This window comes from Eschscholzia californica, unplaced genomic scaffold (genome assembly GCF_041429995.1).
Source record: "Eschscholzia californica isolate CP2 unplaced genomic scaffold, dmEscCali1.0.p SCAF_3, whole genome shotgun sequence".
NCBI classification, from domain to species: domain Eukaryota; kingdom Viridiplantae; phylum Streptophyta; class Magnoliopsida; order Ranunculales; family Papaveraceae; genus Eschscholzia; species Eschscholzia californica.
The window spans coordinates 51,166,043-51,182,138 of record NW_028238420.1 but is presented as its reverse complement, the minus strand read 5'-3'; the positions used below and the strand labels follow the sequence as shown (position 1 = coordinate 51,182,138).

General features: G+C 35.7%; 3 protein-coding genes across 5 annotated transcripts; 2 read left to right on the top strand and 1 right to left on the bottom strand.

The window, feature by feature from the left end:
* Positions 1-529: 529 nt before the first annotated feature.
* Positions 530-8,651, top strand: LOC147551543 (SWI/SNF complex component SNF12 homolog). Of its 3 annotated transcripts, none has more exons than XM_086667480.1 (4): positions 530-1,276; positions 2,816-4,425; positions 5,127-5,535; positions 8,612-8,651. In XM_086667480.1, exons 2-3 carry the CDS (start codon positions 2,846-2,848, stop codon positions 5,197-5,199), a joined length of 1,653 nt encoding a protein of 550 aa, XP_086523606.1. In that variant the 5' UTR covers positions 530-1,276; positions 2,816-2,845; the 3' UTR covers positions 5,200-5,535; positions 8,612-8,651. The 3 variants fall into 3 exon arrangements, with proteins under 3 accessions (XP_086523606.1, XP_086523607.1, XP_086523608.1); XM_086667481.1 differs by having other exon boundaries at positions 878-1,276; positions 2,808-4,425; XM_086667482.1 differs by having other exon boundaries at positions 956-1,276; positions 2,825-4,425.
* LOC147551542 (protein ROOT PRIMORDIUM DEFECTIVE 1-like) lies at positions 7,299-10,444 on the bottom strand. Its single transcript, XM_086668579.1, has 2 exons — positions 10,433-10,444; positions 7,299-8,201 (listed from the first exon to the last, which is right to left on the bottom strand). Exons 1-2 carry the CDS (start codon positions 10,442-10,444, stop codon positions 7,299-7,301), a joined length of 915 nt encoding a protein of 304 aa, XP_086524705.1.
* Positions 10,445-11,404: 960 nt separating this feature from the next.
* LOC147551541 (WUSCHEL-related homeobox 8-like) lies at positions 11,405-14,929 on the top strand. Its single transcript, XM_086672059.1, has 3 exons — positions 11,405-11,803; positions 13,276-13,806; positions 14,651-14,929. Exons 1-3 carry the CDS (start codon positions 11,614-11,616, stop codon positions 14,731-14,733), a joined length of 804 nt encoding a protein of 267 aa, XP_086528185.1. The 5' UTR covers positions 11,405-11,613; the 3' UTR covers positions 14,734-14,929.
* Positions 14,930-16,096: the final 1,167 nt, after the last annotated feature.

Genomic DNA, 16,096 nt, shown 5'->3' with positions numbered 1-16,096 from the left:
TGCTTTATACAATTAATCTCGGTTGTCGAAAGTAATGGCCCAAGATTTAAAGGAGGTTTGAAAATACGATTGACCAGAGCAACTTAACTCAATCATGTGGTCCCTCATGACGACTCCCTTTAGTAGTACAGGCTAAACTCCTTTCTTTCTATGCTATGGAGCTGAAACTGTTCTTTTGCTAAAAACCATTATCATTGGTCTCAAAGTCAAAACACCTCGAAAGCGAGGTAAATGATCGAGCCTTGCGAGCAGAGCCAGACTTGCTTGAAGACAAAAGGGACCAATCAGTCATGAAGATGGCTAACATCAAATATCATGCAGAAAGGTACTTGAAGAGACAGGTCTTAATCAGATCCTTTCGAAGTAGGAAATAGAGTGCTTCATAAGCCGGCCCTCTAGAAAATATAGGCTCCAAATGAGCAGGACTATACTTGGTCATAAAAAAAAAAGAGAGAGAGACAAAACATATCATCTCCAGGACACAGACGACAAACAACCTCGCTAGGCCTTGAAACACAGAGAACCTGCACAAATACTACATGTAGTAGGGATACAACGCTAAGTACCATGTGTACCTTTTTCTTTATAACACTTAATTTTTATTATGTCAATCCGTTCTCCATTATAGATACAAACATTTCGTTATTTTCCAGTGTAATACTTATCTTGCAAAGTAACTAGGGGGCATAAAGTGACAATACCTATTTACAACAAATTAATATAAATTCAGATGGTCGGCTGTCTATTGACGACCATTTCCCACGAAGAGAAATGAGAGCAACGACAAGAAGGAAAACCTGTTGATAATAACGGGGGACAAAAAAAAAACTAAGTCGTAAATTTTCTTTTTTCTGTTGAAAGATCAACTCTTAAAATTGACTAATAGAAACTTGACGTTGGGGGACCATTTCGGAGCCCTAGATGAATATGAGAGTTTAGTTCGGTAGTTGGTCATAATTTAGGGGTCAAATTGGAGTTAACCCAAACTTGTTTCACGAAGCAGGAAAAAAAAGGAAGGTGAGGGACTGAGGGTTTCGGCTCCCCCTATATTCTCAATTTGCCGTTTAACCGTCGTCGACCATCAAATCCGACACCCTTACTACACGAATCGCCATTTCTCTCTAGATTTCTCTTTCGGAGATATTTTTACTCCGGTTCCCTCTCTCTCTTAAATGATTCATTTCTTGGACGTACGGACTGGACAAGTACCTCTATATGATGCTGTGAAAGAGATAAGCTATATACGAGTTTCTCTTGAGCTCTGAATTTACTTCTGGTAAGTCCTTGTTCACATTCACTTAAAACTTTTTGGTTCTTCAGTTTCGCACGAGGTTGAGGGAATTAGGGTTTTGATTGTTATTTGTTTTATTTGAGTAATATGTAGGTATTCTCTGAGACAAAATTTGTTTTGTTTCTGAATTTTGGAAAATGCGTTATGGGTTCTTCATCACATGTGGATAAAAACCCTAGTTTTTAGATTTCCTTAAGATCTATCATGAAACTTATGTTAATTGGAACAATGGATGTGTTTTTTCTGTTGTAAGCGTATTATGTGTTCGAATTTTGAAAAGTAAAACTACTTACTTAATTTTTTATGGGTTCAAAATGTTGCTAGGAAGCTCTTATTCCTACTTAAAAAACCTTAGTGGTCGTATAAAAATAAAAAAGGGTCATACTTTAGAACTAGTTTGAGTTTGATCACTATATAGCAATATATCAACGACACCCATTTGTTGGAAAAGAGTGAAGAATATAAAATACTAATGATCTGCATGTAGATATAAACTCTGATATAATTTCGCAGCAGAATGGTGAACTAAACTAGGTTTGTGACAGTTTGAGTTTAAGGCGTGGTGAGACAGTTCATACTTCCTTTCTACTGTTGGATTTTAAAGGGAGAACTGCGAGCCACCAATCCCCACTGGCAAACTAGAACTAAAGCTACTAGCTAGAGCCAGAATGGTCGAGCCTGCTCCAAGTTAGGTTAGTCTTCAATGAGCCAGTCTCCAAAGCAAGGGAATCAGATCTGGAGCATCATTCCTCAAGCTATTTTATGGAGTTTATAGAAGGAGAGGAATAACGTCATCTTCAAAGGAAAAGTAGTCAAAACAGCTGGAAATATCGAGGACATAAAAAACAATCCTTTATAGCTGGAGTTGGGGGAATAAATGAGGCAAATTTAAATCTTTTTTAGATTTTACTATTAATGGCGAAGAATTGATTGCAACAATATAAGTGTTATTTATAAGGTCCGCGAGTACCTCACCCGCAACCTCTAGAGGGTTAGCTCTAGATTTGTGTGCAGTCCGTTTCTTTTTAATTTACATTAATTCGAATGGTTTAAAGAAGTCTCAAGGATTATTACACAGTCTTGATTCTTGAGTTTGAGATATATTAGAGAGGGAATTGGAGTAGAAGACAAGTTATTGAGTTTAAGTTATATTTTCCTATTTTATTTCATTTTTAATGATGAAAATTTGGGGTCTTAAAAGTTAACAGGATAGTTGAAGGAATTGCTCGTATTGGATGATAGTCAAAAGCTACATTGAAGCTTTTGCCCTATAAATTTGAACTTTGGTGTAAAACGCAAACCTCAATTCCTTAGTTCTTGATTTATTCTTTTTATGAAATTTTATGTTGACCATGGTTATGGAGAGAGGGTTTGGAGTTATTTCATTTGTTACTTATTCCAATCTAAAAAATACTATTGCCATTTTATTTAACTGGTACGAAACTTGGATGGAAATGGTACGAATGTTTTAGATCCAGGATATCTACATATGATCAGCTTGATTGATTCCTTTTAGCCTTTTAGGTCTTGCAGGTTGTGGTGCATCAAGTTGCGATGTCAACTACTAACAATAACCCCACAAGGAGCGTTGGAGGTCCTTCTATTACCGGAAATGTGGGAGCAGCTTCGGCATCTACAGCCATGAATCAACAATCTCGTTTTCTCCCTCAGCCACAATCACAAACATCAGAAGGGTCTCACCTCCAGGGTCAATTTCAGACTCCCCAGCGGTCCCAAGTCCTATCCCAAGCTTTTAATCAAGCCCAAACCTTGACCTATGCTCAAGCTCAAGCTCAGGCAGCACAAGCCCAATTTAAAGCTCAAATACAAGCACAAGCTCAGGCCCACACCCAGACGCAAAGCCCTGGCGTGGGCCATGTTGGTGCTTCATCTCCTTCTCTTTCTACACCAGGTACAGCGAATGCTAAAAGGGTTCTTCAAAAACCTCCTGCACGTCCTCCAGGACCGACCACTTCCAATACAGCTTCCCCTATTAGAACTATGGAACTAACACCTGCTGCACGTAGAAAGAAGAGGAAGCTACCAGAGAAACAGTTGCCAGATAAGGTGGCAGCACTTCTGCCTGAGTCTGCACTCTACACCCAGTTGCTTGAGTTTGAGGCTCGAGTTGATGCTGCTCTTGCAAGAAAGAAGATTGACATCCAGGAGTCTGTTAAAAACCCTCCCTGTATCCAGAAAACCCTTAGAATTTATGTTTTCAACACATTCGCCAATCAGACACGGACAATTCCCGAGAAACAGAACTCTGAACCGCCTTCTTGGTCACTGAAGATAATTGGTAGAATCTTAGAAGATGGGGTGGATCCGGAATCTGCTGATTTTCTTCAGAAACATAACTCTTTATATCCGAAGTTCTCCACCTTCTTTAAAAGAGTTGTTATTTCGTTGGACCCGAAGCTCTACCCTGAAAATCCTACCATTCTATGGGAGAGTGCTCGATCACCAGTTCCCCAGGAGGGCTTTGAGGTTAGAAGGAAAGGGGACAAGGAATTTACTGTTAATATTCGTCTGGAAATGAATTATGCTCCCGAAAAATTTAAGCTTTCACCAGCATTAACAGAGGTTCTCGGGATTGAGGTTGAAACCCGCCCTAGAATCATAGCTGCAATTTGGCATTATGTCAAAGCCAGGAAATTGCAGAACCCTAGTGATCCTTCTTCCTTTTCCTGTGATCCGCCTCTTCGCAAACTTTTTGGTGAAGATAAGGTGAAGTTTTCCATGGTTTCACAGAAGATCTCACAGCATTTATCCCCTCCACAGCCTGTACACTTGGAGCACAAAATCAAGCTATCAGGGAGCAATCCATCTGGAAACGCTTGCTATGATGTGCTAGTTGATGTTCCTCTTCCTTTACAAAGGGAAATGTCTGCTTTCTTGGCAAACATAGAGAAGCATAAAGAGATTGATGCCTGTGATGAAGCGATTTGTGCTGCTATAAAAAAGATTCACGAACATCGCAGAAGACGGGCCTTCTTCCTTGGGTTCAGTCAGTCTCCTGTCGAGTTTATTAATGCTCTTATTTCTTCTCAGAGCAGGGACCTAAAGCTTGTGGCTGGGGAAGCTAGTCGTAATGCTGAAAAAGAACGACGTGCAGAGTTCTATAACCAAGCATGGTACGCCTCTTATCTTTTGATTTTTTCGTATTTACTATTTCCAAGTATCGGAGAATAAATGATGCCTTCACTTTGCGGCGAAGTAGTTAAAATTTAAGAGCGGACCATATTGGCCAAGGAATGATAAGGCATAACAAACATTTCAGGGATAATATTAGAAAAACTTAAAAAGGACCGTGTCAGAAACCCTTCTTTTAGTCTAATCGATAATATCTACATATATCATCAGCCAAATCAAATTATTAATATATGTTTTCTTTTGGTGTATCGTAACTGGCAGTTACCCAATGTTGGACATATTGCTATATGTTATTTTTAAAGTTATATTGCATCATGGAAGTATGTTCACACTTGACATGATATGACATTGATACATCATAAGGACGGAATGAGCACATAACTGCCCTAAAGGCCATGAAAAGAAAACCTAAACAGTCCATTAGAAATAACCCTAAAAACATGTCATGAAATAATTTAAGAGGGGAAACCACATTTCCAGGAATTGAACAACCTCTTGGATTTAGAGGAAATGCACAATCGTTGAGCTAAAGACCTATGTGCAGATTGTTATACCAATTACTTAGTTTTTTTGGTATCAAATAGTTCAGTGTGGAGAAACTAATCCATACTAAATATCGTTTGTAACTGCACGGCATGCCTCCTTTTCTTAACACAACTCCTTTTTGACTGAACTTTGATAGGGTTGAGGATGCTATTATTCGATATCTGAACCGCAAGCCGGCAGCTGGAAGTGATGCTCCTGGAAGTACATGAATGAACAGATATACCTTCAGGCTTCAACCCGTTTTTGGAAAATCTCTTCTACTTTTGCTGATCTTGATCTCGATTAAATGGATAACTATTTGTGGTCAACTATCTTCTTCATCCCACCGCAGTTCTGTAAAAGGTGAGACTGGAGTGTTTATGATTCTTATATTCTTGTTCAGAATTAGCTGATCTGATGATTAGAAACTAGATAAAATCACCCTCTTCTTTCAAGTTTCATCAATTAGTTGCTTGCCTTTTTTCAGTTTTTGTTATTGTGTCAGGAAACTCACTTGGTTGTATCGTATGTAACATCCACTGCATTTTGGTTGTATCACAAAGGGAGTTTTGGCCAAAACTCCCTAAGAAATTATGAATTTAGTTAAAAAGGATTCATCAAAGTTTTTTAGGCTTCACCTCCCTGATGGCAATTATGTAATTTTCAATTTCAGTAAAAAGACCAACCTAACCCTAGTCTAAGAAAATACCTTGCAAACACCTTGCACTGCCTTGCAAAGCCTTGCAAACACCTTGCAGAGCCTTGCAAAAACTTTGCAGAGTCTTGCGAACACCTTGCATAACTTTTGCAAATACCTTGCACAACCTTGCGAACACCTTGCAGAGCCTTGCAAAGCTTTGCACATACCTTGCAGAGCCTTGCAAACACCTTGCAGAGCCTTGCAAACACCTTGCAATGCCATGCAAATGGTTTGCAAATTAGTTTTTGAATTGATTTAACATGAAATTTGTTACAAATTATTATATATTGTCTAATAGAATGTTGTATCGAAAAACTAGCTAAAACCCTTACAAATTCATAATAGTCATTTTATAAGCTCTAGCGCCATCATTTTACATTTCTTTGAAAAACTTTCAAAGCTTTCATGAAATTCTCAATTTGAACATAAATACCAATCATGATTATCCAAGAAAAAATATTTCTCACAGGCATTTCATCTAACAACTTTATTGCTATTTCAATCAACCTAAGTCTTGTATAACCAACTAACGTTGCATTCCAAGCAACAACATCTCTTTCAAGCATTTTATCAAACACATTGCTTGCATCAACTATACTTTCACAACTTCCATATAAACCCAACAAATAAGTTTGAACATAAACATCAAAACTAACAAATTGTCATCCATCATTCATAACTCAATGAAAATAAAGCAATGAAGAAGTTGGATTACACCTTGAAACACTATCAAATTCTCCTTCCATTGAAAGTATATAAAACTTTTTCTCTCTAGAATTTAGAACCAAAAACTAAATCAAACCCCTTAAAAGCCTCTTCAAACAACAAGCAAATAGATTAAATCACCAAAACCTAAAAACATCAACTTATCTTATAGCCAAAATCGATTCAAACCCCAGAAATTCTAATCGGCATCGACAATCCAACTCGGTTCGTTCATAAGAAAAACTCAAGTTCCTAATTTATTAGTTAGATTATTACTAGGTATTTCTAATTGAATGAAGGGTATTTTTGACTCTTAAAAAATTGATGCTTTTAAAAATGTCCTTCAAGCCTATTTTTATAACTTACTTGGGGCCTAGCTAGTTAAAAAGATGGGTTGTCTTTTTAACAAAAAAATACAAGAAATTGGGCCTCCGGCCCAATTTCCTGTATCACAAAAGTACTCGAGTTTCTCAAAAGAGTTAATTCCTATATGGCCCCCTACTTTGTGACCAGCTTCCTTTATGACCCCCTTTTTTTCGTAAATTCAAATATGGCCCCCTATTTTCAAGTAAATGTCAATACTACCTTTCTTAATTCTAAATTTAAAACATTTAAAAGATCCTATTTCCACCTCACCCCTCTCTCTCTCTCTCCACCTCATCTCTCTCTACAACTCACCCCTCTCTCTCTTCCAACTCACCTCCCTCTCTCTCTTCCAACTCACCTCCCTCTCTCTCTTCCAACTCACCTCCCTCTCTCTCTTCCAACTCACCTCCCTCTCTCTCCTACTCACCTTCATCTTCTCCGATTAAAGTCGCCGACCGGAAAATTTTCCGGCCGGCGACTTCCAAAAAAATTTTTTTTTTTTTTCCTCTCATCTCTCTAAAAACTCCGGCGAAGGGGGTTTCCATACCTTCAAAAGTTTCAATCTGTATTCTCTTCGTGCAAGTCAACCTCGTCTCTCACTCTTACATTGTTCCTCCCTGAATCACTCAAAAGCAAACCTCGTTGTCCCATCATAACAAGTTCAAGGAGCTTCCTTCTTGCATTATAAACTGGATTTGGATCAATCAAACAACCCCTTTCATAAGCTTCTCTAAGAAAAACCGTATGTCTTTTTCTTTTGGTTGACAAATAAAACATGCCAGGGTGATCTATAAACAAATCCCTAATATTCAAATCAATCCCAAACCATTTCCTAAAATGACTGATTTTTTCAACCTGTACCATCTTTTCCACTGTCAAACTCAAGAATTCATGAACAATACCCACTGCTCGCTTCTCCGATGCTTTCGCACCGGCTTTTGATTTCCTTTTTTCTCCTATCTGATCATAAGGTCCTAAATACTTCAACATCTGCCATTCCTTAAGTTTCAATCTAAAATTCTTAGTCAGTTTCATCCCAGGTGGAAACCCTTGTTTGAATGCAAATTTCAATTCTGATTCATCAACACTTGAATTTCCTTCACTAGATAATACACATTTTCTCCGATTCTCAACAGCAGTAACAAAACTAGGGTTGGGATTTCCCTCTACCAATTTAAGGATATGAGTATTGGATTCATATGGGGAATCAGAAAGTTCAAAGAAATTAGGGTTTTGAGAAATTATAGAATCCTCAAAATCATCTGCCAATCCAAGTTCTTTCCATACCTTAAAAATTGCCCTAAGAGGTAAAGAATTAGATAATGATATAGAGAAAAGCTTAACTAACCGATCAATAACAATGGGTTTTGAAGATTCAATCGCTAATGCTTCTTGGCGTGAAATTTGAAGAGCAGATTCAGTCAATTTGCAGAAAGGTTGAGACTTTGAGCGTTTAAAGGTCTGCCGTGAACAGACCGATCTGGTCTGTTCACGGCTCCGGCGAAGGGAAACCCCCTTCGCCGGAGTTTTTAGAGAGAGAGAGAGAAATTTTTTTTTTTGGAAGTCGCTGGCCGGAAAAATTTCCGGCCGACGACTTTAACCGGAGAAGATGAAGGTGAGTAGGAGAGAGAGGGAGGTGAGTTGGAAGAGAGAGAGGTGAATTGGAGAGAGAGAGAGAGGGGTGAGTTGTAGAGAGAGATGAGGTGGAGAGAGAGAGAGGGGTGAGGTGGAAATAAGATTTTTTAAATGTTTTAAATTTAGAATTAAGAAGGGTAGTATTGACATTTACTTGAAAATAGGGGGTCATATTTGAATTTACGAAAAAAAGGGGGCCATAAAGGAAGCTGGTCACAAAGTAGGGGGCCATATAGGAATTAACTCTTATCAAAATCATTACTTTATTCAGAAAAATGTCTCATAATCCCTTCTATTTTTTTTTTGTTATAATTATTCATAAATTATCCTTGTATTGAGAACATGATTTAGATGATGCAACTTTTAAGTAAACAATAAAAAATAAATAAACAAAAAAAATGGAGAACTGATAGTGTCAATGTTGCCATAGCACGGGCCGGACTGTAACTAACCTGCCGTTGACACATCCAAGTACATCATTATGTTCTTGGCAGGTCTAAAGTTTCCTAAGCCATCTTTTACAACGGAATATTGAGGAGGTCTTGTGTAAATTGGGTGCGTAGAAATTGTATAACCTTTTGAAGATGGCTTATCAAAGCGAAGAGTAGAAGGATCGAAACAAAACCTATATTTTTATAGTATCAATTTTCATGTAGATCAAGAAGAGTAACTTCAACAGCAATTAACTCTTATTGTCAAAGATTTACTTTAATAAAAGACCAATGTGGGGGCAAGTGTTGTTGGTTTTGTTAGGTACACCAAAAGAATCCAAGAGAAATGTGTATCATCACTTTCAGTTAGGGTTTTAGGCCATTTTCTTTTCAATCAAATTTTCTCTTTAAGCTTTAGTCATGACCATGAGGGACCCATTTCTTTGAATAATTACTTTATCCTCAAGTTATAAGACCAAATTATACTTGAAAGTTGGGAAACATGCCTTATAATCATGAACTTTTCCTATGGTGTTCCATTTAGCAATTAACTATAGTTTACCTATGAAAACATAGGAATTGCAAATGTAAATTACAACTCTCAAGACTTTTTTTTTGTTGCAAGAACTCTCAAGACTCGAACAGAAGAAAATGAGGTTTTTATGTGGCTAATCTGGTTGAGATGGCGTGTTGGCGGATGTTCATCATTATATATAGGTGTTTCCTTGGAGCGAATGTCGGAAGGGTCTCAAGTCGGCTGGGAGACCGATAGTCTCGAGAAGGTTTACGTGGCAGATTTACTTTCCGCAAGGAAATTTACAATTTGGAGTGTGTGCTTAGTGCTATTTTTTTCAGTTTTATCACTCTGAGGTTGTACTTTTACTTCTCGTTCTGTAAACTTTCTTCCATAAATAATAAGACATTTACAGTTTAAAAAAAATAGAAGAAAATGCAGTTGTTCATGACCTTAGAGAATACTATTTTCCTTCTCGAGGCTATTTATGTACCTATTAGGTCTTCATGCTGTATTAATGTACAACATTGGATATATATACATGTCACCTAATTAAGTTGGATATATATAGGCCACCCAAAGTGAAACATATATATATATATATATATATATATATATATATTTTAAATGAAAAGAACCATATAAAATGTTAGAGTTTAGAGGACTTTAACTTCTCAAATTCCAATTTCCCAAGAATGTAGATATCATAACACTTCTCCCCGACATATGAGTTACAGACGCTCAACATTGGGGTTGAGTACAATCTGTTGTCGACTATATTTGGTTCAACCAAAGCAGAATCAATTAACGTTTTCGTCAATTAAGTTCGTCTGAGTTAGGTTCTGATCGATTGAATTAGTCCAACTGATTTAATTAGTTTAAAAGATTAACTTCTTACAATTTATATAAAGCAAACATAATTTTCATCAAATTATTTATTTCATATCTGTAACTTGAAACATATTGGCATTATAGAATTAATATGATTTTAAAATGTATAAACAACTAACAAAATTTTAGTCATTTGTTTTGTAAAACTATTATAAACTAGTACAATATAATTCTACAAAATTGGAGCTATTCACGCACAGCTGGAGCGCATAGATCAGTACCTTATCACTCATGTCGCACGTGCAGCTAACACGCGGGCGCATGAGCTGGCTAATTTAGCTTTAACCCCTTCTAGTGATACTGTTTGACTTCGGCCCTTGTAGTCGGTGTGTGTTTCTGTTAACTTCATTGTATTATTCACTAGCCTTTTTTTGGCATTAATGAAGTTAATTTTCAAAAAAAAAAAAATAATAACTTGTCAAAAAAAAAAAAGAAGTTCAATAACAACAGTACAAGTCTTTATAAAATCCTATAATGTACAATTACTCTTCTTTTATTTTGTCAATCGATATTTCTTTTTATCCGCTCTTTTCTTCAGTATGCACGACGTCTTTGATGATGGTATGATTGAACTTATTCAATTTATGTATCTGTTTATTATATATCCACTCAAATCAAACTAATAGGTCAACACTTTGCAATAATATTTGATTGACAAGAAGTTGATGGTGTTCACATAAACTTTACGTCTGAAATTCAATTATTGTAGGTGGTAGAATCTATAGTTATTGAATTTAAGTTATGAAAGATATAAATAATAAATATTTATATTTATTAAATTTGAGTTATTAAAGATAAAAGTAATAATGAAATTCAATTCTGGTGGATCGTAGTTAATTTGTCAAAAAAAAAAAATCAAACTAGATGACGTTATAATAGATATAAAATATTGAAAAGAAATCCCCCCAAAAAGGGTAAGCGTGTCATTTTTCAATTCTCATTTTTTTGACTTAAAAGAAAGTACATTGGCATTATCCCAACAATAAGACCATAATGAAACGGTTGATTCCAAAAAAAAAAAAAAAAAAAAAAAAAAAAAAAACAATAATCCTCATCCGTCATCCATTGGATATTCCGTGAGATCTCAAATAATCCACGTGTCAGAAGTAAAGAAGTTTGTTAGTCAGCGTGCAATTTTTTAGTGATCATGTAGAACAGAATGTTGTATAAGGAACAAACTCCAGTCCAGCCCCAGCGGCAGGTCTGGTTTTCTATTCTATTCCCTCTTTTTATTCTCCTGATTTCTTCTTTCTCTTTCTTAGAAATTCTTGATTTGTTTTTTTGTCTGGTTCCAGTGAGAGACTTCAAAGACTGCAAAAAAGGGTAGGGATTATTTGTGATAAACTGTCCTCCAACTCCAAGAAGAAGAAGAAGTACTTTTTAGAGAGAGAAAGAGAGAATAATGGAGTGGGGAAAGGAAGAAACTCCTCAATATAACCAGCAGCAGCAGCAGCAAAGTGGGGTTTCATACATGAAGGTAATGACAGATGAACAAATAGAACTTCTCAGAAGACAAATATCTGTTTATGGTACTATCTGTGAACAACTTATTGAGATGCACAAAGCCATTACTTCTCAACAAGATCTTTCAGGTTCTCTCTCTCTTCTTCTTCTGGTACTATTAAATTAATGCCTTATTTATGAAGGACTATATACTTTATCTTTTTCTAGGGTTGTTGGGTATTACTCCATTCCTTTTTAATTCTCCTCCAACTCCAAGGGTTTTCTTTACTTTTATTGGATATTTATTGATGAGGATTTTTACCCTTTCCTTTGGATTCTTTTCCTTTTTTGATTTTGCTTATAATGCTTTTCATTTTGTTGTTTGTATTCAGTTTTGATTTTGTTTAAAGATTTGATTCTTTGCTAAACTGAATTTATATATTCAATCTCCATGTTTAAGATGAATGGATTTGGTTGAATTGACTTGAAATTGAAGAAATTTCTTAGTTAAACTCTATGGTTGATTATTCTTGATTTGTTAGTAGGTTTAAGAAGCATCATTTGACTTGTTAGATTTACTTATGTCAATTTTCCATTATAAATTAGGCATGGGATATCCCTGACTTTGTAAGATTGGTTTGAATACCACATTTAACATGAATTATAATCTTTACACATTTGATTGTTATGCTTAAATGTGTTCCGGATACATTCCCTAGATCTGTTTTTGTGAGCTAGGTCCGAGACTCGAGCCAGATGAGTGACTTCACTCGGTTAAAATATCAGGTAAGCACACACACACATGTAAAAATATGAAGATAATGAAGAAGGTAGGTGGGACTCAGCCATGTTCCCCAAACTCCTCCTCCACTCGGGCTATCCGCTAAGTCCGAGCAACTGGGGTGCTCAATTACAGAGAGAATAACCATGTATATTTATTACAAAGAATTGAAGTCATAACTTTCAGTTTTGTTTGATTTGGGTACATAATTTACTGGAGTAGAACCAAAAAATGACTATTTCGTATACCCTTTATTTGTTTAAGATAGACTTGTGAATTATGAGCCAATTATTTGTTTTGCACTGTTGAGAGAATCTTGGTGGTTAGAGGATCTTAATTTTTAATAATGTTTTAAGATTTGATGAAGACATTGCAGAAAATTATTTTGGTTTTATTAATATGTAACAATTTTTCCGGTACCCACAAATATGTATAAATGAGGTCATGGTGATGAAGGGCAGAAATATAGATTATAATATAGAGAAGAGAACGAGAGAAATGATTGCCTGTGTGGTTTGGTTATGTATCGGATTCAACATTTCGTCAACGTTAAAAGATTGACTTAGTCTCTTCTTCTATTTTCATATTATAAATGTATCAACCGTTCGATTAGGCCCATGTTGAGCTCATGTAGAAAGGTTGATTTTCAACCTTTATTTTTTTTATATCCGGAGGATCCTACAAATAATGGATGTGCGCTCTTGGATTAACTCAGGCTTGTGTTTTTGTATTTTTATTTATTTAATAATAGTAATCATAATTATTATTATCCATATTTTTCAACAAGACCAGGATATTGGTTAGTTTTGTACTAATAAAATTTAACTCTTACCATTTCAGGAATGAGGCTTGGAAATCTATATTGTGATCCACTAATGACATCTAATGGGCACAAAATTACTACTAGACAGCGTTGGACCCCAACTCCTGTGCAGCTTCAGATTCTCGAACAAATCTTCGAACAAGGAAATGGTACTCCAACTAAACAGAAGATCAAAGATATTACCAATGAGTTAACTCAACACGGTCAAATTTCAGAAACAAATGTCTATAACTGGTTCCAGAACAGACGAGCCCGATCAAAACGGAAGCAATTAGGTCCTACTCATAACAATGCAGATTCAGAAGTAGAACCCGAAGTTGAGTCCCCAAAAGAGAAGAAAGCAAAGCATGAGAGCACCCAAATTCATGAACACTCCTCTCTGAGGCTCGATGATGTGTGCTTCCGAAGTTCTGGTATGAGCTCCGATCTGCATTCCTCTGATCCACAGACAAATAAGGCAGATTCCATGTTTGCGGCTGATAGTGGTTCGAAATCTTCAGGGAGTTTGGGTCATGTTTCTTTCTATGATAGTGTACTATCAAACCCAAGTAAGTATATTCCTCAATAATGCTTCCATCTTTCATTGGTGCTTGTACATAGGGGATTGACTTGTGTTTGTTCTAGTCCCACATTGACAAAAACTCATATACCCATGACCATTCGCTTGCTAGTCAGGTTATATGGGGTAAACAAGAACTCATATACCCATGACCATTCGCTTACACCATTTATGGATCATGATTTACTGGTTTTAATTTTATATCGATTATGATTAGTGGTTTTATGTTAGGACTTATAAGTTTATGAGGGTATAGCCCGTCCTATGGGGCACAAATTATTCTATATGCATGTTACGCTAGGTTATGGCCAAATATTGTCATTTGGAGATCTTTGAGTAGTAAAAATACACTAAAAATGATAATTGTAATTTTTAGAAGAATAATAGCGGAGATTTTATTGGGTTGATTGAGAGAGAGAGACAGAAAGATAATCGTTTTTGAAGAAAGAAAGAAAAATAATGTGAAAATTTATAGGAAATGGGTAGTTATATTGACTTTTAAATATTTTTCTTCTAAAGACTGTTTTATAAGAAAGGTTAAGATTCACAAACAAGGAATGAACGTCCGAGATTTATAGAATCAAGTTATGACATGGCAAAAAACCTAAGTCATTTGTTATATAGTTAATTTTCGAATTAAATCTCTTTGGATTGCTTTCTGTGCAATCCTTGAAAACAATGTATTAAATTTAACTAATTCTCTATATATAGAGATCAGACCATCGAAGTCTTTTCGTGTTTGTGTTAGACATACAGTTGGTGATTTTTACTTGCCTGCTGTTATATATATGATGATGGTTGGAAATGATTATACAAATTGTTGGTGAATGCAGGAATTGATCACCTAATGGGGAAGATGGATGTGGCAGGGAGTTATAACTCTTATCGACAGGGAGAAAACTATGACATGATTTGATAACAAATTTCCTCTGATGTGTTCATAGTGTTATTAGTTTGACAAGAATCCGAGCTTATTATGACTCGAGATTGATGGACTATTAGAACAGTTAGGAGATAAGTTTATTAGATACTATGAAATTTTAACACACTTTTGTAAGAGTTGAATCATGTTGGTGGAGACGATCACTCTGATTTTAAGTGTTTCTTAAAAATATTTATATATAATTATTAAATTACACGTCTGTCAACGGTTTAAAGGGTATCAAACGATCCTCAACGCCTACCCGGCAACAACGGATCTAAACCCATACGCGACTTGGGTGACGTACCATAATTCAAGGATTATAATAAATTATTTTTAAGAACAAATTTCTAAAAGGAAATTACTAAAAATCATAATCTGCTATTTATGCTAAGTCTATATGATTTCCTCTAATTTAATTCAATGAATCAATTGGATTCTCGAGACTTAACTGAAAGTTCTATAAAGAACTCCGTAATTGAAGAGTTTGACCAAACTAAACAATTAAATCAATGGACCATACCCGCAATAAAATCAAATAAAATCTATAAAAAAGGATTTTTTGATTTCATTAGTCAAAATAATATCAAGACTCTTGAACAGTCAATCGGACTTGACCAAGAAGTCAAAACCCTTAGACTTTTGAGTCTTAAAGATATTGAAAAGTATTTAAAATCTAAATACAACTACCTGCACGTTGGATGCATTCAAATAGCATTCAAACCTTTGACTTTGGCCGGATTAAATGCCAGTATCTTATCCTATTTGCGAGATGCTAGGTGTTTGGATTTCTTACCATCTTTAATGGGAATAATCCAAACTAGTTTATGCCATGGACCGGTTTATTTTAATGTTTACCCGAATTTGACCTTATCTTTGACAGATAGAAATCTGTTTGAGGCAGTGTCCCTGCATATTCAAACACAGGGATATAATTATCTCCCTGGATCTGAGACAATATCAGTAATATATAGGATTCATTATAAGGTAATGAATACCTTGACTCCTAACGCAATACTGCGTAGTGAACCAGGCAAGACTATAGTAATAGATAGTAATTGCTTGACTACTAATATTGCAATTCCGAAGTTAATTAAAAGGGAAGAAATTGACTTTCCACATGAATGGGTTGTACAGGATGCTGTACCACCTGTCAATATTATGAACAGGAATTTAAATCAAATAACCCAAACACCTGAGGGAGATGTTGAAATAACATTTGCCCCTAATAAAATCAGTAAACTAAGCTTAACTAGAAGCTCTTCCGCCAAAAGGATAGAAGACTATAAAGTCTCATATCCTAGTAGTTTATCTAGATACTCTGTATCAAATGATGAACTTAAAGAGCAGATCATCC

What these genes read in the sequence shown, in the direction of transcription:
- LOC147551543 (XM_086667480.1), top strand. Translation starts at nt 2,846, where the DNA reads ATGTCAACTACTAACAATAACCCCACAAGGAGCGTTGGAGGTCCTTCT. An exon ending in GAGTTCTATAACCAAGCATG is followed by an intron (nt 4,426 to 5,126) that starts GTACGCCTCTTA and finishes GAACTTTGATAG; the next exon opens with GGTTGAGGATGCTATTATTC.
- LOC147551541 (XM_086672059.1), top strand. Translation starts at nt 11,614, where the DNA reads ATGGAGTGGGGAAAGGAAGAAACTCCTCAATATAACCAGCAGCAGCAG. An exon ending in TTCTCAACAAGATCTTTCAG is followed by an intron (nt 11,804 to 13,275) that starts GTTCTCTCTCTC and finishes TTACCATTTCAG; the next exon opens with GAATGAGGCTTGGAAATCTA. An exon ending in TAGTGTACTATCAAACCCAA is followed by an intron (nt 13,807 to 14,650) that starts GTAAGTATATTC and finishes TGGTGAATGCAG; the next exon opens with GAATTGATCACCTAATGGGG.